Genomic DNA, 21563 nt, shown 5'->3' on the forward strand with positions numbered 1-21563 from the left:
CATAAAATAATAAGCAAAATTGGGGAGGGGGTGCATTTAGTTAGGGGACCCCGATTTTTTATGAATACCCCAGTATACATTAATGGTAGGTTAATCTTGGTGAGTTGTACATCACCTCTCACGAGGAGGTGGCATTAAAACACTCCTGACGTTGGATATCACAGCTAACGTGTGGAAACAAGCCACAGGGCCGGTAAGCCTGCAGAAACAGAGCGACTCCTCTGTTCCGATACGTAAACACCTGCACATCGGCGCCTGGGCGTAGGGCTCCAGGCAGGGTGAGGTGTAGCAGTTACTTCACACATCGGTGCCTTTCAAAGATCCATCCATCCATCTGTTGACTCATCCCTACATCTATCCATCCATCTTTTCAGGGTCAAAGAGTATCCTGCTTTAGTCTCGCCTACTAAAACTGAAGTGCCTCATTCATTCATTGGCCCGTCTTTGGTCAGTGTTGCGGACCGCATGTTAACCTTGCTTGAGGGGCTCATTGTAAGCAACACAAGCATGTGAGTTTTTGTGGCAGGTCATTCAGGTCCCGCGCGTGTGACAGACTCACGTTCAGCTGCAGAGTCTCCATCCACTGGCCAATCACCTTGTAGCCTGGGCTGCTGCCGTTGATCATCTGGTACTGGAACAGGTCATAGCGGCCGGGGGCGTCGCCGTTCTTGTTAAACGTCACGGACGTGCCAGCGCTGCCTGAAGGAATAAAACTGGAATACAAGACTATCCTCCAGTGGCATGAATACCCTTCTCTAAGAGGGACTAATCCCCTCTTTAAAATAAAACAAGCATTCTGAAGTGAAATTTTTCAAAATGTTATTTTAATTTCAATGAAACTTGAAGGGTTGTGGTATTATTGCTCCTTTATCAGATGACTTGGAGACATTTCCTATCTAGGATTGAATTTTGGGATCATTGACTTCCAGGAAATTCATTCTTTTAATTTGAGAGAATTCGCTGCCAGCATATCTACAACCCTTGCCCTCTCGCTTTTACTGATTTTTTTTTTTTTTCACAATGAGGTTCCACAGCCAAGGTCTATAAATTGTAGCATGTTTTTCTTCCCCTCGCTTCTCCCCCCCCCCAGCTGAGTCCCTTCTGCTCCAGAGAGATAGGACTCAGGGTCAGAAGTCCGGGCTGGTCGGACTTGACTCTCATCCAGCTTCCTCGTCCTCCTCCAGTGTGCAATCTGCTTCACCAGAAGGACCAGGACACGCAGTGAGAAGCCACAAGGCACCTCTCTCTGCTTGGAGACGCCTTTCACCGGCGACTGATAAGGCCCCCCCGTGTGTGTCCAATGAGTCGGGGCGGGGGGTTAGTGTGATCGGAAGAAAGTCTGGGTCTTTCTGGGGCGTCTGCTGATGAAACCGATCACCATCTACTCCGACTCTTTAACAGCTATGAAGAAGAAATAAGAAAGTTATCAAGAAATGGAGCACTGGGGATTGATGAGTTACTAATTACTCCCTGCTGACTGCAGTTTGTGCCTGGCTTTCCCCATCTCTCCTTCCAAAACACGCTGGAAAGAAGCCGACGTAAATATTATGCCGAAGACACCAAAACAGACATGCTGCAGGCTTTTGAGAAAGCGGGTCTTATTTTAAAAAAAGATGAAGCAGGGGAATGACAAAGGGCCTTGAGTACCGCGAGCCACTCTCTGCGAGACACTGCTATGTGGGCGACCTGGAATGGAGCACAGATACTCTCTTTAGTCGCTTCATCATCCTTTCTCTCAGAGCTCGGCCACCCGCTGCACGGAGGTGGAGGGGTGAAGAGAAGACCCTGCAAAGCTTGACTCATTTGCTTAACGTCCTCGGCCTCATTCAGTTAAAATTCGGTGGTGAAATCGACCCCAGGATAAATGAGCTCCAGCAAAACAGCTTGTCGATGGGGCAGTTGACGCCTGCCCGGCATGTAGAGGCATGGCTTACATTTCTTAACGAAAGTGCATGTGATTTTGGCTTCGTCTCAATGCGTGTCATCCTGTCAGGTTCTGGGTTGTGTATGTTCACCGACATTAATTTTCTTTCCGTCACAAAAGAGAGCTCTGACTCAGTGGCCTGTCAGAGAGGAGTCTGCCTATCACAGAGTGCCATAGCAAATGCTCTCCTGAACATCAACTGGCAGTTTCATGTCAATGTGTGAAACAGGCGTATGACTGTTTTCCGTATTATCAAGCCAAAACCCAAAGACTTTATTAAGATTTCCGTTTCTTATAAAAGGGTTTTACACCAGGGGTCAACAGCATGGAGCACTGTTTCCCAATCCGTTCTTTGCAGCTCTGCAAATGTGGACAGTCTGGCAGGGAGCTGGGAGGGAGCAAAAACTTGGACCGTCTGCGGTTCCCTGAGGACCGAGCTGGGAAACGCTGCCATGGAGAACACCATGGACATTGTGACCAAAATGAAATTATTACCCCTGATATGATATTTAGAAACGTTCTCTGCCAGACATTTTTTTTTTTATTTTGGAAACAGACAAGTCTGAAATATCCCGATGAAATATAAGATATCAGTGATGGAACATACTGGAACATACTGATCAAAACAAGCAGCACCCAGTTGTCCATTGAGGGTGGGGGGGGATGTGAAAAGATGCAAGTTGTTTACAAAATTGTGCATTTTACAAGTACTATTCAGCAATGACTGCAAGTTACTTTAAAACTGCTCATGAGTAATGGTATTATTAATATTATTAATACGTGATGATTATAATGATGATGATGATGGAGAATGAGAATAATTATTCAAAAAATTCAAAAACAGTTCTGATTAGTCTTTAGTCTGCTAATGACTTTGTGCTAATAATTACATGACTCAGGGAAGCAAGTTAGTATCACTGCGATGGAAATCTGAGCTCAAGATGAAGACACAGCCAGCTGATCACTACATATTTATGATCCTGATACCGAGTGAAAGAAAATTACTGTAACCCCATGATTAATTTCAACTTTTCATCAAGGGGGAGGAATCCGCATAGAAAACAGCGTAGAGGCATTTAAATATTTCTGCTTCTGGTTTACGGTAGATAATTCTTTTCTGCAGTCACTTAAAAATGTACATATATGGAGTAAGATGGATTTCCAGTGGAGGGAGGAATTTGCATGATGTATAGCACAGGACAAATATGGATCCCCTAAGGAAGCAGAGATATGGGCCTGTTTTGAATAACTACAGTCTTTGAAAAGTTTAAGAACAATTCAGGTTTTCTGCTTCATACGTAAACGTTCATAATAACTCTGATAACTTGTCTTTCCCACATTCGTGATTGATTACAAAAATATCTAGATCAGATAACCCCTCTCCTCAAAGCTGACCGCCCGTTCAACCAGGCTAATTCCCTCATGTGGAAGCAATCGCCCCCCCGATATCTATGAATACTGCTTTACTTCAAAATCAGACATCTCATATGTCATTGGATCAGGTCACAACGCCTAAACCTAAAATAGTTTTGCCGGACTCAAATGGACTTTGAAAGGTACTTCTAAGGAGAATTTGGTAAGTTTGGCCGAAGCACTGAGGGACACATAATTTTTGAAGAGCTAATGAGACACAGTGTGAACTACAGCTACACACCCAGGACAAAGACAACTGTGGAAAATGGAGTCCCACAGACTATATCAGGTGGAGCAAACATACTGAACACCCAACTCGTCATGGCCAATGCAGACTGTAAACTCAATTAAACGGCCGTATCTTATAGCCGCAACCGCAGCCGTTAGCCTTCGCAGCCCTAAACTCACTCACCGTTGAAGCTCACGTTACGGATGTACTTCAGCAGCTTCTTCCCCCCTGCCTGCTCCATCTCCGGGCAGACCCCGGGGTGCTCGGGGCACAGGTCCTTGTGCATGTTGTGCAGAGCGTGTGCCATGGCGTACACAGCGTCAATCACAAACTGCACCTTGCCCTCCTGCTCGTACTTGGAGTCCGTTCCGATCCGTTCTTGGCCTACAGGTAAGAAAGCCGGATAGGCAGCAGTTACGGTTAATTACGCAGATTTATGCCGATTGCAGTATGCAAAAAAATTTTTTTGCTATATTTATTAATTATTAAACATTATTTGTATAGGATAAAGGTAAACATATTGCAAGTCAACAATACTTTGTATAACACCAAGATATGAAATGTCCTCTTTACCCTTCCCTGACACATCTCCTGTTGTTTGCGGGAAAGCCCTAGTTGAAAATCTCGGATGTCTGATGATCTAGTGTACAGATCTAGTGTAGAATATCGTCAATCTTATAGAGGTAATATTGAATTGTCTCGATACTGGTAAATGTATAAAAGACTGCATGTTGCTCCTAAGTACATATGACAATATGAATCTCTAACCTTTGAAATGACACCATTCAGATTGGTAAGATTTGAGTTTCTACCCAAAATTATATACTCTAAATATGGGCTGCGTGTGGGCTCATTTCGGAAGAGTAAAGAACATATAATTTTCTATGCAGTAGCATCCCAGTAAAACTATATTTTAACATTGCCAGTAGACAGTTGCCTGTTTCATGATACTTCCATTCCCCTTGCAATAGGTCTCACTCCTCTCTATGGCAAAGCAGTCTGCAGCTGAGTCTGAGTCTTGAATAAATGCTACTCTCTGTCCTCTGAGTATCAGCAGTGAAGGGATAATAAGTGGGTTCTTTTAAATGAATGCTTGCGAAGTCTGGATATTACCAAAGAATAAAAATGTATTCTAGTGCTCCAGTCCCCAAGAGCCACATGGGGAGCTTCTTTCTCTCCGAGTAAAAGCTTTTATTTAGAGTATTTACCTGGATACTCAGACTCCTGATATGCTATTTAGGCACAAAGAGCAGTTGTGGATTAAAACTTGCAGCCCTTGAGGTCAGGACTCACGCAACCACTGAATTACACATTCCTGATTCCTATATGGGATGGCATGGTGATGCAGTGGTTAGCACTATTACCTCACACCTCTGGGACCCAGGTTCGAGTCTCCGCCTGGGTCACATGTGTGTGGAGTTTCTCATATTCACATGTCGTTGTGGGGTTTCCTCCGGGTACTCCGGTTTCCCCCCACAGTCCAAAAACATGCTGAGGCTAATTGGAGTTACTAAATTGCCCGTAGGTGTGCATGTGTGAGTGAATGGTGTGTGAGTGTGCCCTGCGATGGGCTGGCCCCCCATTCTGGGTTGTTTCCTGCCTCGTGCCCATTGCTTCCGGGATAGGCTCCGGACCCCCCGCGACCCAGTAGGATAAGCGGTTTGGAAAATGGATGGATGGATGGATTCCTATATGGTCCCACATCTTACTTCATCATTTTGAGGACTTTGCTTCCTATTGTAAGTTTCCAGTTATGCTGATGACAATTTGCTGCAGGTATGAGGAGACAAAGGTAGAAATTTACCATATTAAATCTGTCCGGAAAAGGCAACATTGTCGGGTAGTAAGGAAACATGGGAAATCCTTTTACATTAGGTTTTATCAGGTGGGTGGAGGCAGAGAGAAATACTCACCAACCTCAATGAAATAAATATATATGCAGTAAATAGCAGGGGGAAAAGAGGCATTAAACGGTCCCTTTACACTTCCCAGTGTCCCTGAAAAATATTCTTTTCCTACCCCAAAAATAAACTCTCAGATGCAGCACTTCCCAGGAATGCCAATACATGCAATTTTTTTATCATTCCATTTATTTTTCTTTTGCGCTTTCAAATTAGCCAGCCGTGTCAGGAGGCATTTCAGCACCTTAATAACAGCCATTCCACTTTGGTCTTATAGACGACCCAATGACTGGATTGTTTATTTCCCTCTATCATCCAATACTGCACTATGCTACATGTCTGCTGAACCATCACTGAATGATGGTAATATTCTCCAGTGGGTTGAAATCCACTTTCTGTGGCCTAGATTCTAAGACAAACAGATCAGCAGTGCAATTCTTTTCCTTATATTGCCTGAGTGTGTATGTATTCTCTGTTTTAAACTAGAGTTATCCGTATAATCTCTGTTACAGGAAATATACTGGGTAGTAAATGTTTATTTTTTTTCCTTTGCACAACTCCAGAACAGCTGATGCATATACACAAGGAAAATCAATAGGTGTGACTCAAATGCAAAGTGCTAGAGAGACAATGAATGAGGCCACTATGGGAAATGATATGCCAAAAAGAAAAGGGAGAAAAAAAATGATAAGAGTTTGATTGGTTCCTCTTGCAAGGGACCTTGGGATCTTTGGCAGCCAAGTCAATCCACAGCGTCTCTCAAGAGCCTAAGCCTGTATATGGCTGCCACATCATTTCAGTACCAATGCAGCCCTTACCGCATATACTGCTGCACTGAAATCTGAGTCTATTTAATAACCATCTGTGTGCCTCCCCCCTCCCTTTTTTCATATTATACAGGTGGAAAATGTTGGAGGTCACACTATCACTGTTTTGATGACAGTTTATGCCGATATCGGGACAAAGGGGGGGAGGGGGGGTTCCCACGATCAGAGATCTGTCAAGACCGTGAAATGCAATCTGCAGAATTATCCATTTCTTCAGTCAATAGGTAACCACGCCTGAAAATATGATGCACATTGACCAGAAATTTGTGAGAAATTAACTTTCCTATCATAAAAATGAACATGACAAAATAAAGGTATCGTTAAACATATTCAATTATGACAGCAAATAATTTGCTGTACAAGGATTCCAGATTATGTTTGTTTTTATTCTATATGCCTGCCATTAATTTACTTGGTAAATCTGAATGATTTATCGAAAAAATTATTATATAGAGTATATGGGGCTTCACACACCATAGTACCACATGTGGTCGTGCGAGGCATTACTCTTGGGATTAACCATAAATTTATGACCTTCATCGATTGCCTTGTGGCATTTAATTTGACCAGAATGCTGCTTCATGTCCAGTAGGTTTTTGTAAACTTTTCTGTACATTAATAAAAAGACACTTCTTGTTTGTACAATTCAAAGGAACACCGGCATGAATGATCTGAACTTCTGATCACCTCTCATTAAAAATTATTACCAGACTGGGACTGTCTTTTCCCAGCAGTGTCTGACCTTGGTGGGAACTTCCTGGAAATTGAAAGTCAATCATCCTGAAATAGCGATGATGAGATGAGAGGCGTGCTGTTCTTTCATGGGTCTCAGGTCATAACATGCCGAGCGTGGTGCTCAGAGTCGGTAGGCCCCTTTAATATGCCGAGGGGCATTTCTGTCATTTCCTAATTGGTGAATTGAGGAAGAAGTGTTATATACAGCCCGGCAGAATCCAAAAAGGTCTCGTATGCATGGACACAGAACTGTCTATCTGACAAAAAGCAAAAGCACCATTTTATGAGGTTACAAGCAAGAATTGGGGCAGCGTCATCAGCAGAGCAGCAGTAGATTATGCATTGGGGCAGTTAGTCTTCTTAATGCATGACGATGACTTGGATTCGGTGTAGTTTGCAGTAGTAAACTGGCTAGATTTTGCGTGAAATGTAAAGCTAGGTGATATCCGGTCAGCAAAAGATTTACCAAGATTAGTACGGAGGAAAGAAGCTTCTAGGGTGGGTGGACTGTCGCAAAATAAAATTCAATGAAGAGCAATAGAAAGCAGTTCAATCAGCAAGTTGGGATTCTCACTACAGGCAAGTGTATGAGAGGCTCAAAGATAACAGACTAAGCATAGGATTTATACAGGTGGGAGTGCTGTAATGCACCAATCAGAATGGTAAATAAGATGACTGGATGAAATTGTAAAAGCAGAATTTAATTACACGAAATTCATGTTGAGGCTCTACTGTATAATCTACTAGTACATTCTCACCTAGAGAGATGTGGAGTAATATTAGGCCACATACTTTTAAAACATCCATCCATCCATCCATCCATCCATCCATCCATCAGTTTTCTATACCTGCTTGTCCAATCAATGATATAGGGGTCCAGAGCCAATTCTAGAATCTACGGCTGCAAGGCAGGGAATAACCCAGGATGAACAATTTGCCAACTCGGGTTCTCCTTAGCATGTGATCGAATTGTGGAGGGAAACCTGAGAACCTGAAAGAATCCCCACTTGGACACGGGGAAAACACGCAAACTCCACACGCAACACGCAAACTCCACACACCCAGAACCAGGGCAGAGACTCAACCCGGTCATCTCAGAAATAGTGTTACAGAAATAAAGCAAGTTTATCAGGGGCCAGGAGGATGGTTCCTAGTATGAAATGGTTATTATCTTTTTAAGGCATTTTCTGTCTAAGGGGCCATATATAGTGAGGGATATTATTTCTTTGATACATGGTCAAGATTTACATAGATATAGGCACATGTGCTGGCCATGCGCACTGCAAATTTGGCATTCAGGGGACAGCTTTTCACATAATCCACATTTCTACCCCGTCACCCATATGCAGCTGATTCCAGAAAAGTCCACAGAGCTGCAACTTTAAGAATTTAAAACCATGGTTGAGGTTCTGCTGCAGGGTCCTCCAATCTCTCCATTCTGCAGGTCTTTCTTCTGCCTTTTGCCGGTTATTATAATAAACCTGTATCAGCAGACCAAAGGAACAGTACAAAGGTCCAGTGCTGTTTCATCATTATTGCGTGCAGTTTGTAATGATGTGTTTTTTATGATACTGGAAGAATAGTCTGCGGTGGATTTGTAACAATGCTTAAAAGCAGCTCGGCCATAAACAGCTTTACTGAGTATTCAGATGCCTAATACTTATGATGAATGGTTCAACTTTCCACACACTTTAAGTAAAGGCTGCAACGAATTTGGATAGTGTGCAACTCCATTCGTTTTAACAAATACATATGCTGATAAATATGAAGTCACCTACACCGTGTAATAATTAATTAATTGTTTTTATGTCTAAAGCAGCAGCGCGTACATAACCGGGTCCGGCTGAACGTGCAGACAATTACTGCGCTTAATTTGAATCAATGTGGCTTCACTGCTTTTGTCCTACCTCATGGCTATGCTTAGGAACAGCATAATTAGTTTACCTGATGAGGGAGGGAGAGCTGAGAATCATAGCAAGCTTTTGAACTGCCAGAGTAGAGGCTGTGACTATTACGTAAATGCTAAGAATCCGACGCGATCATCCAGAATTACTCCCATTGCCTTCACTTCTTTATTTCTAAAGCAAAACTTTTATTTTTTATTTCATGAAATGTAGATGTCGCTTGTCTATGGGTTTAGCCCCTAACAGCAACTCCTTGGAAATCAATTCAGTCCTTTGAGCATTACAATATTCCTTGTAACCACATTTTTTACTGTCTATCTTTTATTGCAATAATACTTTATACAAGCTACTCCATGGTAAATTGTAATAAAACAGGCTTTATATTAGTCTTTTTTTTTCATATTGTCCTGATATACGCTTTATGGCTTTAACCAAGTCCCCTATACACCTTTAACCAAGCTGTAAAAATCATTCATGCTGTGATTTCTTCCCTGATCCAGCCAGTCCATTTGCAATTAAGCGTTTCAAGTGCACTGGAAAGCTTTCCATTACAACCTGCCCTTTGCATTACCAAAACAGTCTTATGTAATACTAATTTCTATTCCTTAGTAACTTTATTTCCATGATAATTTGTACTTTTCATTACATTTTGATTATAATTATTATATTTTGATTTTATTACATTTAGTTATACACATATATATAGAACATATATACTTATGATTAGCGTTAGAGGTGGGTAGGGGTTAAGGTCGTCATATATGTTGGGATTAGATTTTTTCCCATAAAATGAGTCTCCACAAAGTAATAATTACAAACCTGTGTGTGTGTGTGTGTGTGTGTGTGTGTGTTTGCATAGATCACATTTGAGGACCAAATTGTCCCCAAAGTGTAGTAAAACCTGAAATTTCCCTACTCTTTTGAGGACATCTTTTGAGGTCCCCATTTGGATAACCTCAGTTTTATAAAAATCTGTGAATGCAATCAAAAAAGTAAAAATGCTAAAAGTCTTGTATTTGGGTTGGTCACTTGTGGTTAAGGTTAGGGATGGGTAGAGGTTAAGGGTGTCGTGATTGGGATCAGGGTTTTTCCCATAGAAATGAATGGACAGTCCCCATTTACATAAGGAGGCCAACTGGTCTGGTGTGTGTGTGTGTGTGTGTGTGTGTGTGTGTGTGTGTGTGTGCATTACTATAGGGAATGGAGACCCCTAAAAACTCTTAACAAGCATTTGGGGTGAACGTTACCTGTGCATTTGCGATTAGTGTCTTCCTTTTTGGAAGAGCTCATCAGCTTACAGTTGAAGTTCTCTTCCCAGAATTCAGCAAACCACACATTTCGGCGATTATTCTCAAGCGTTCGAGAGGTGAAGTAGGCATCAAAACCTGAAAAACATCCAATGAATCAGCGTTTACATGGTTGATTCTTTCTTATAGTATAAGATTCAAGTTTTTTTTGGAAGATGAAGATGTCATTCAATATTTATATTATAAATATTGAATAAATAGAAAGAGATCTGTGCATAAAACAAATATTATTTAAAATAAAGACTGAAAAATTAATCCATCCATCTTCCAACCGCTTATCCAGGGCAGCACTGATGTGATAAATTGTTTACTGTAAGTCACCAGTTTTCTGAAGAACTACATTTCCAAACAAATTGGCTGCTGCTAAGGATGCTACGAATTTCTCAGCTCAGTGAGACACAACTGAACAGCTCAAGAAGAGAAGCGAGCAGGAGACTAAGCCTGATAAGCCTCTACCTACAATGTTATTGTTCTGCCTGAAGCAATCTGCTACTGATTTGTTATATGTAAAACCACGGTGAGGAAAAATAATTATACTGAAACTGACACCTGTACTTTTGCGGGAGAATGCTGTGTGCCCTGTGCCAGAATCCCATAAATAAATAAGAAATACCTGACTATAATCGGGTCCATGGGACCCCTCTAACATTAGAAAAGAACCATTAGGGAGTACGGAGAAATAGAATATGTCGATTCAAAGATTTAAAAAGAAAAAAGTAGAAGGTGATGAGTATGTCACTCGATGGCATCCATTACAGCGAAATATCCTGTCAATCCTGTCATATTTTAATGCCTTTGTATCTTGCAAACGGCATTTAAATGGGAACGAGATCCTTTCCCTGAAGCCCTGTCATGAACACGTGGTGGGTCTTTGGTTGAGCCGGGCACGGAGCTGGGCAGCATGTCACCCTGCCAGTGTTAGTGACAGGCTCTCATGGTAAGAGGAGGAATCTTTTACATGAATCATCTAACTGATCCGGCGGATCATAATGAATCAAAGTAATTTTCATCTATTTATTAATATTAGTTCTATTTCAATTATGGGGACAAATTTAAGTACAATACAGTATAACATATACAGTACTATATCGCAGAAATGTGGTTTGGTTGTTGTTCGGCATTGACTATTTAAATAGTAAGATTTATAATCATTTGAAAAGCACTTTAAAAACTTTAGCTTTTAAATATAACTACCAGAATGATCATATAAACCATACCTCTGCAATTAAAGTGAATAATGTACGGCATAATGTATAATGTATAGTTCGTAATCCCTGCTCCAAAGACAAATTTTGATCGGCTGATTAAGTGCAGAACTGCAGTTTCTAGACAGCCAGCCTGCTCCTTTCTCCTACGGAAGTGTCAAAGGCAACAGAACTGTCATATACGACAGCACATCTGCACTGCTCTTACACACAAAAGCCAAAGACAGCTGAAAGCCTTCTATGGGTAGCCTGACACACTTCCCGCTAGATGCCCCTGAAACAGTACAGTAGCCTGCATCCTGGAAGTCATGCTGTTTGATTTCTTTCAGTGCTGGAATAGGGAAGGTAGTCACATAGAAAATCTGCATCCTTCAAGCAATTTTCAAATCCTTCCCAACTATTAAACAAGAGGCTTTATACTTAAGGCTAGCTTTATAATCAAATACTATACAACCATTTCTTTAAGGACAAAGAATATTATAAATATTTTTAAATCTAACTGACATTTGTCATACGATCGTTGTGAGTAGGTGAGTAGGGTTGGCCAGTGTGTATGCAGATTTTGGGTTAACCTTTAGGTCAGTTGTTCAAACCCAGGTGTGAGGACTCTTCAGCAAATCGGTCCTCTAATTAGTAATCGACTTAGGGAGTTGCAGTGAAAACTCAGAGACACAATCACCGTTTCTGGATAAGATTGGTGTAGGTGGATGCTATATTTAAAGGGGATGGATTTTGTGGGTTTTTTTTCCTACAGGGGGACTGCATCAACGTGCACCCCATGACAATCTGAGCCCTGCATGTAGGGTAGCGCAGTGAACCGCACTGTTGCCTCACTCAACCAGGACTGTGGGTTCAACTCCTCATTCTGCTCTGCCAGTTCTCCCAGTGTCATGCAGATTCCCTCCAGATACTCCAGTTCCCACCCGCAGATTAGTTAAGCTAATCGCTGTCTTTAAATTGCCCATGGCGTACGAATGTGTGTGCCCTTTGCAGGACAGGCATCACATCCAGGGTGTACCCCTGAGTTTGTGCCAGGTACTGGCTGTGATTGGCTCCAGGTCCTTCAGGGTGCCTGACCAGGATAAACAGATAGAAGATGGACGCATTTGAAATGCATTGAAATAAATCACTGGCTTTGTCGAAAGTAACAAGAATTAAAAAATAAGTATAATTGTAATCAATAATTATTATTTTTTGAGTGCTTAAATTTCAGTGATAATTCAGAATTCTATGTTTAATTTGAGAAGAAATTTCAAGGCAATTGATTTTCATTTAATCACTGAAGTAAAATACTGGAATTAAGACAGCATGTGTGATACATTGAATGTGTCTATTATTACTATTACTGTTTTCTCAGAAAAATGTGTCAAAAATAAACTAATCAAAAAACATAACTGTAACTAAATAAAACAGAACTGTAACTAAATAAAACAGAACTAAACTACAAGTGGAGCACTGAATGTTTGATTTTTTTCTTCAAACACATGAACGACCATCTCAGAATTCTTTCCATAAAAAGCTTCAGATAGCTACCATTTAATCAATAATTACCTTTTCAAATTAAATAACAAAATTAAAAGTATTGAAATTTAAATTGGCTTGTTACTTTTGTCTTGCGTGAAAATATTAATAGACAAATGCAGCCTATTCCCCTGATTTCATTTTTATGATCTAACATCATCCAACCTTATGGTGACACAATGAATGGGTGATATTAGGTTACAGTAATAGATGAAATTTGATACCTGTATTTTCTTGCACTGTGTCACAGCAACAACATTAAAAAATATAACTACCCAGGCAAAGAATCTCTGTGTGGAGGCGACTTCGCTAATGAGTATTGATTCGACATTCCCATGATGTCTGCGTGACGTATATCACCAGCAACAAAACATTAATGAGATAACTATGCGACATTTAGCCTACTGTTATTCATCCTGATTAGGCAATATAACCAACAATAGGTTTAAACTACATGTATTTATATACTAGAGGGTAGATATGTTCTGTTTATCCTGCATATAGGCATACTGTTTAAAACCATATACTACACAATTTAACTGATCAAATTTTTATTTTAGTATTTAACTGATATGTTAATTATTTTTAATATTGACAACATAACTGAAACAGTAACAACAGGCCTAACAGTTATGCTAATAACTAATTTTATAATAAAAATTAAATTATTATTTTTTTTAATGTGCCCGCTGAAACGCACATTAGTTTATATAGTAATTTAAATACTGTTCATAGGCCTAAATGGAACGTGATCACTTAACAATGTATCGATCTTAAACCAACGTTCTGGAAACGTATGTCTGCTATCTGGGTATGTATGCATTAATAAGGGAACTGAAGTGATGCAAAAGTTACTTTCTATAGTAACTAATTACTTTTTTATGCAGTAATTAGTAAAGAAAATGAATTACTTTGGAATGAAATCACTAGTAACTGTAAAATTACTAATTTTCAGTAATTTACACAACACTGATAACGCCATAAGACTGTATCAGTAACAGCATTTTTTCCATCTGCATATACTACAATCTGCTTCAGATAATTGAAGCCCAGTTGAGCGTACTCAAAGAGTTGAACTTTGAAACAGGTTCTTGCATATCTCAAAGGGTTAAACGGTAGCTTGAAGAGCAAAAATGTATGGTATACTCGTCAATTATCTCCTAATATGGGCCTACATAATCATAAAGACTGCCTTTAGCACAAAGGGCTACTGCAAAACAACCTTGTTTTCATGTTTAAGACAAAAATGCTACATGGTTTGGATTGCAATTGACATCAAGCTGATTCTGCAGGCTGAACAAGTCCTATTTAGCCAAATTAAAGATGCCAGTCTGAAGAATTTGCATAGTAGCCTATTGTGTATTTATTGTGTGTAAATAGCCTGTGAGCCAATGGGGTTTTCACATCACCGCAACGAGAGCAAAGGTCAACTCTAATGTCTTGGAGAAAAACATTTGATTCTTGACACCTCATCAGGCTGAATTCACCATAGTTTTCAGTAATTAGAAAAAAAAAATCATTTATTCAATACGTGGACTGAGACAAAGGTTTGTCTTAAGTGGGGGCTTCAATAGTCTGGGCTGTAGTTTCACCAGATCCTGGTTCCTTATTTAAGGCACACAAGACGTAGTTTAATTTTGGTTCATATGCAGACCATTACTGGAAACTGATCTGAGAACTGCAGCTGATTTATGGCTTATCGTTTATAAACTTGGATTTTTTTTCATGCTTGACCCTTTATATTGTGTGTTGTACGTGTTGACCCCTGCCTTGACCCAATCCCATTGCTCCTAAAGACAGGAAAAGTACAGTACTACGTAAAATAAACTTCTGTTTGTTGGCATGATTAGAATACTTCTCAAAATTTTACCGAAAATGTATAAAAGTCTGTCTTCAGCAAAAGAAAGGGCCAGATTATTATGCTATTTAAAAAACTGTGCAGTTGCCTACTGTTAACAAATCATTTTTTATATATACATTTGCATATAGCATTGTGCAAAAGTCTTAGGCAGTCGAGATGTTTATATTATCTTCATAAATCCATGACATTACAGTATGTCTGTCAAAGTGACAGCTAAACCATTCTAAAACTTTCCTACAGTATACAGTACACCCCTTTTTGGCTAATCGATACTTCCTTGAGTTTTTTTTAATTAAATTAATTAATTGGTTTATTCATTGATTCATTAATTAATTGACTGAGCTGGCGGTGCAATAAAAAAAGTGCATGTAATGGCTGAGGTGACCCTGAAGAGGACTGGAACTGAAACGGTGTTCATCTAGCCAGCTAACAAGATACCAGTGGTTTTTCCAAGATACCAGTGAAGTTTTTATTCTGTTACTCTTAATTTGAATATGTTCTAATGTTAAATTGTATTTTCTTTTTTCAGGGTAAATATACACTTACTACCCAGGCCAACAGATTTAAACATTTTGTTTGACTCCCTGAAACTTTTGCGTAATAATGTAAATTTCATCACGAAATACCTATCTATGAACAACCACAGCTGGATTAAAGTTGCCTAAAATTTAGACTTGATCTTATCCGGCTGATTAATTCCACGCAAGAATCATTTGGTTATCATGGTACAAGGACACAGGACAAAGACATAAATGGACGCCCTACCAAGCATTCAGAAATTCATAGTGTGAAGCAATGTGGACAGGAAGTGGGAGGAGCATATAAGGGTGTGGCTCCACCCACTTTCCCCTGATGACTATTAGACAGGTTGTCTGAACTGCATCCAGCTTTCTGTTGTTTTATCCCAGTAGGTGGTGACTGAGCAAATGTGAAACTGTAGCAAAAGCTCAATGAAAGCTACGGTCAAAGGCTCCCCCACTGTTTTCTTTTGTAATTTTGTTTTTGTGCAGAGAACATGAAAGGGTGGGCTTTTGCTTCACTATATGGTTTCCCAGAATTTTGCTCTCAGCCAGCATCTACGACAGTACAGATGCTGCCTACCTGCTTTAATGCAAAACTGGACAACTGACACGATTAAACTAGAATGCAGTCATACCTGGCACCAGATAAGTCACATTATCTCTGTCTGTTATCCAGGCAGAGAATACAAATATCTATACAAAATGTCAATTTGCTGTTAGCTTTTTAGCTACCAGCAGCTTTAGCTGTAACTACTTATATTTTAATACTTTCCAAGCCATCTAAAATTCACAAAGGATGTGATTTACCAAAACCCATTGTATCACATTCCTTGGTGAGGCATGAAATATATGGAAAAGTTTGTTTGTAATCCACTATAGATAAACTGTATATGGTATGAGACACAATTACTGTAGCATTTGCTCACATGGACATGATTCATAATCAAAGCATCACCAAAAAAACTGTTCTTGTTTACTGCTTTTCATTTGTGCTAATGATCTGATTTATTTGAGGGAAGTTTAAAAAAACTGTACACTACAGATCAGTGTACTTGCGAGCTTAACGGTTTAGGGACAGCTTGATTATCCAGCAAGAATTAATAATAAGAAAGCTGGAAAATCAACGAGTTCATTCATTTTTAATTGTTGAGACACCTAATGGCCAGAATGACAGCGGCTTTGGGGATGCTGCTTCGCAGGTTCCGGAGAGTCACTCACAGGAGGCCAATATCCAGCTAGCGGGCAATGTTGATGTTTCCTTGCCGATTATGAGGAGTATTACTATGTAATTAGAATTAACCATCCAAACAACCACATAATCAGAGGTGCATATAACTGGTACGCAAGTACAGTGCGTATATATTCACCATTAAGAACGATACGTGCGACAATCGATTGTTTGTAAAAGCGCAAACGCGTACTTATCTTATGTGCATTTGCGCTGCCATGAAAACAAAATATAATGTATTTTAATCCTTATATGCTAACTCGAAGGGTTAAAATGCAAGGTATTTTCTTGTCATAGCAACGCAAATGCACATAAGATAAGCACGCATTTGCGCTTTTACAAACAATCGATTGTCGCACGTATCGTTCTTAATGGTGAATATATACGTACTGTACTTGCGTAACAGTTATGTGCACCCCTGCACATAATAACCTTCAAATAGCAAGGAATGCAAAGACTCCGGTCAGTTATACTACATGAGCTGAGAGAATTCACTGAACACCGTCTGACGCGGAATGGAAAGGTGCCAGCAGCAGATGTATCATGCTGTTGCTTTAATCTGAAAATCAATCAGGGCACCATAATCGATTTTATATAATAAAAATAGCTTTGGACAGCTGATTCATTACAGTGCCTGAATAGCAACCACTATCTAACCAAAGTGCTTTTGATTGAGAATAAATAAGGCTTCAAATTCCAATACTGTAAATGCCTTATGAACCACTGGTGTATTGATAAACAGGGGATGTTCCAGAAAAGGATTCTATGGGGACAGACTGCATGATTAATCTCTGAATGTCTGCATAACAGCCTTTGCAATCACCCTGGGAACACTGATCGATTGTCTCCAACTAGATGTCTGCACACTTTCGCTGGACCCACATATAATGTAATGTTAATAATTACATTTAATATTTAAAATGACATTATTTTAATTCAGACATTACATGCCTTAAAGGGACATATGATATCTGTAAAAACCCTTTGTCTAAGTACCCAAATACAGTAGTAATTATAATTTTGCATTTTGATGCAGCAGATTTTTAAAAAGATACTTATTCAGTAGGATTGTTTCATATTGTAGCTTTATGGAAAGAGACTTGAACTCCGAACGATAACTTTTCAAAGCAGCCCAACTATGGTTTCTGCGAAGTCATTTTATTGTTATCATACTATACTGCTAATAAAACAACCTGGGGTGAGTTTCCCGAAGCCTTCTTAACGCTACATCGTGCTTTTAACATCCATGTTAAAAGATATAACTTACGGACATTATATTATAGTATACGTATTATATTATATAACATAATAATAAAAGGGGGTAATTTGCTGGAGTCATATAATAGAGAAAGGGAGGAATATTCTAACCATTAAGTGGTCTGATCACATGAAACCACTGGCAGGCGGATATGTGACACTTGAGAGAGAGGGGGATGTGCCCCCCCCCCCCAAAGCCAGTGCCTGCTGTCCGTTTTGTTCCCTGTCAGGGCCTGCTGTGCTACCGCCGATACGGGACAGAGACACATGGAGCCCCTGATACCGCAGCAGGAGACCCCAGTACCCGCCGCCCGCTTCTGCCGATAAACAAAAGCGGAACAATGAAACCTCCCAGGTGCATCTCGGACTCCGGTGGGGTCAGTATCCCTGTCGCAGACGCTACCGGGACGAAGGGGAGCCCTCAAGGAAAGGGGGGGGTGGGGGGATGGGAGGGGATCGATGGCCTGGTGAGCCACAAAGCACATTTCAACGTTTTGCCTCAAGAAAATTGTGCTCTTACTATTTGACTTTTAAATGACAGCAGGGGCTCAGGAACAGCCATAACACACTTGCTCTCTAGAGCGAAATCTAATGTGACAGTAAAGTACCACTTAAAAAGCAGCATACAGCTAAGCTATAATGATATAATATTATACTAATCTATTACTATATGCAATACTGCACTCTCTTACGAGATACAAAGTATCGGTAACTCAAAATGAATCAGAATAATAATAAACAAAGGTTGCAGAGCCAACAATGTGCAAAGTATATGTGAATATGATAAATTTGAAAAAAATAGTCAGGTATTTTGACCGCTGTTATGCGTCAGTCACACAGCTGGGGGTGACTGCCGCCAATATGTTGGGCTGCATGCATTTTTAGCACAGCGGGCCAAACAGAGTGCGCCTCTCCATCACGCAGCGCCCATCCAGCTCTGCTTCTTTCTGAGCTGCATGACATCCCATCATGCCACGTCCCCCAGGTCCGCCCCGGCGCGTCACAACAACTCGCGATCGCATAGGCGGCCAAGAATGGTGGAGCGAAAAAGGTACGATACGATAAACATCAAGGGACCGGGGGTTGTTTGTTAACCTGGCGCCAGTGAGCCCCACCCTTCCCAATTATCTCCGCCGAAAGCAGCACCAGTAGAAAATGCATGTGACGCTGGAGGCTTCGGTATGTGCCAGGAGGCTGTCGTTCAAAGTGCTTTCTCCACAGGTGTATGGAAAATGCTGGAGAAGTAATTCGCTACTGTTGTGAATGTTTCAAGCTGCCATCAGTTTAACATCTCCCGAAACTCCATTATAGACCTTATGTCAGTTACAATATCTCAGACAACCTATATGTCATGAAGCCTTAAGCAGTATCTTTAAAGGTCAGCTGTAAAATTAGCCTTTAAACACATTAGGACTGCTGGTTTAAACTGGGAAATTGTCGGTATTATGCTGTGCTGGGGAAACAGGGTGTCAGACTGTAAGTGTAAGGATCCAATTTGTATTCCGGCTTCGATGAGAACCTTAAGCACGGAATTAGCTCCTCATCAGCACACGATCGGCGGCATGTCTTACCTTCTATGGTGGCTCTCTTGGGGAGAATGGTGACGGCCCCCGCAGCGGCTTCCTCCAGCTGGTGAATAGGGCTGTGTTTTGCTCCCCAGCTGTCTGACCCGATCCACAAAAAATGCCCCACTTGATTTGCTCTTTTGCTGGCATTAAGAAGCCCCCTACACAATAATTCCAGAAAGATTCAGATTCAATCATGTTTCTGTAAACATGTGCAGAGTTCACAGAATGCAAATTCCGATTTCTTTGAATAAAATAAAACAAATGAAAATGCCTCAATAACTTTATTTATGTTTTTGATAAAATTTTTCAATGATAATAAAAAACATTTAATCCCACACTATTGGTCTATAGGTTTTAAGGATATGTGTAGAAAACAATACGTAACAATAGGCATATTATCTATATATTTTCTATTTTCTTAGATTTTTTTTTTATTATTATATTTTCTAGGTATTCCATGGGTTGAACGTGCTTCTGTGTGACACAACACCCTACCTGCTGGGTTATTGATTCAGTGAAATCATTTACAGGGTCTATTTTCTAGTGTTATTTTCCAGCAAATGCATCTATGCAGTGAAGCTGGATGACATCCAGTCTGTAGTGATATCCACTGTTCAATACACAGGCAGGGCAGCCACAATGATCTGGTGAAACGCGTGCATGGTGCCTACGTACCGAATGTCTTCATCGCTGGCGAACAAGACGGTGGCCCGGGCATGTCGCGTGTCAAGCAAATGCCGGATAATCTTGTCGAAGTCTGCCTGCGTGTGTTCGTGGGGGATTTTCAGTGACTGCGCGATGCAGATCCCACCTAGAACAAGGGAGGCAAGGATGCGATGATGTCTGGGAGCACCGGTTTGCATGGTAAATACCCACCGCAGGCTATTCAGGAAGACGGAAATGTCGAAATTCAGAGGGAAATGTAGAAGGAAAAACAGATTCTGTATCTTCTCGCCTATCATATTATTTGCGGGTATAACATGGAAGGAAAAGCCTGGTCAATAGTGTATGCATTGTGAAAATGACTAAATTTCATAACTATAATGTTCATTATTCACACAGGTCAGTTCAAGTGTACAAGAGCAACCACTGGCAGGTTAAGGAGTCTGGGTGGTTGACCACCATTCTGCCTTTTAAATCATTTTTTATGGTAAGACTAATCAAAATTCAGAAGTGTGGGAAATCGAGACGTACACCGTAGCCAAGTCAAGACAAGCCATACATTTCAGATTGGTTTTCTTTTTAACTGGTTCTGTTGGGAAAAATAGCTCAGTTGTTATGAAGGTGTGTTGTATGACTTTATCTGCCTGCCTTTAAAGTGACTATGGTACCTACTGTTTTTGAAAGTAATCACATGGGTCTTAAAGTCATCGATATATGTTTCCTGGTATCAGACGGAGTCCAGGTCCTGCTTTGCTTGACATGCTTTGTGGAAGAGGCTTGGGATCACTGCCACCCTAGCCGAATGGCCAAAGTCATACTGCTGCAGTTAATCCTGAAATGAATGTCTGGCTACTGATATTCTGTGAGATAGTATATACTGGGAGACATCCAGAGAGCGGAGCTTTGGAGAAGCGGATTCTGTACATTTTAATCTGTCGCATTGCAAAGTATGGACCATAGGCAACCAAAATACAAGGCTCCCAGATAAGTATTATCTTGAAAAATAAACACATTTTTGGTAACCGATGTTTAAAAATCTGTCCCAGATTTTGTATCTCTTTGCAGGAGGTGTCCGTGCCTGTGTGTGTGTGTTCAATTGCTGTTCAATTGCAAAGCAAATATATAATCAACTAATCAGAAGTACAATGTATAAAATCATGTAGGTACAGGGCAGGAGCTTCAGTTAATGGTAACATCAACCACCAGAACGGGGAAGAAAGGTTATTTAAGTGACAGTTTGGATGTAGCATGGCTGTTCATGCCAGTTGGGCTGGTATGGGAATTTCTGAAACTGCCAGTCTACCTGTAGTTTCGTGCGCAACCATCTCCGGGGTTTGCAGAGAATGTGCTGAAAAAGTAAAAAAAAAAAAAAACATCCAGGGATTCTATGGGCGAAAATGATTTGCTGATGGTAGCGGTCAGAGAAGAATGGCCAGACTGGTTCAAGCTGATAGAAAGGTAACAGCAACTCAAATAACTACAAGTTACAACCCAGGTAT

The 21563-nt window shown here is 40.5% G+C and overlaps 1 protein-coding gene across 2 annotated transcripts in view; it reads right to left on the reverse strand.

Moving 5' to 3' along the window:
• Positions 1-21563, reverse strand: part of LOC125747959 (metabotropic glutamate receptor 7) — a 145234-nt gene that overhangs the window by 22597 nt on the left and 101074 nt on the right. The window contains exons 3-7 of one of the 2 annotated variants that reach the window (XM_049023662.1): positions 20077-20212; positions 19405-19559; positions 10181-10318; positions 3750-3950; positions 560-699 (exon numbers count right to left, since the gene is read on the reverse strand). In XM_049023662.1, coding sequence (XP_048879619.1) covers positions 560-699; positions 3750-3950; positions 10181-10318; positions 19405-19559; positions 20077-20212 — 770 coding nt within the window. Of the gene's footprint in view, positions 1-559; positions 1402-3749; positions 3951-10180; positions 10319-19404; positions 19560-20076; positions 20213-21563 lie in introns of those variants that run through there. The other variant, XM_049023663.1, reaches the window with a different exon arrangement.

The sequence above is a fragment of the Brienomyrus brachyistius genome, chromosome 8 (genome assembly GCF_023856365.1).
Source record: "Brienomyrus brachyistius isolate T26 chromosome 8, BBRACH_0.4, whole genome shotgun sequence".
In the NCBI taxonomy this organism is placed as follows: Eukaryota; Metazoa; Chordata; class Actinopteri; order Osteoglossiformes; family Mormyridae; genus Brienomyrus; species Brienomyrus brachyistius.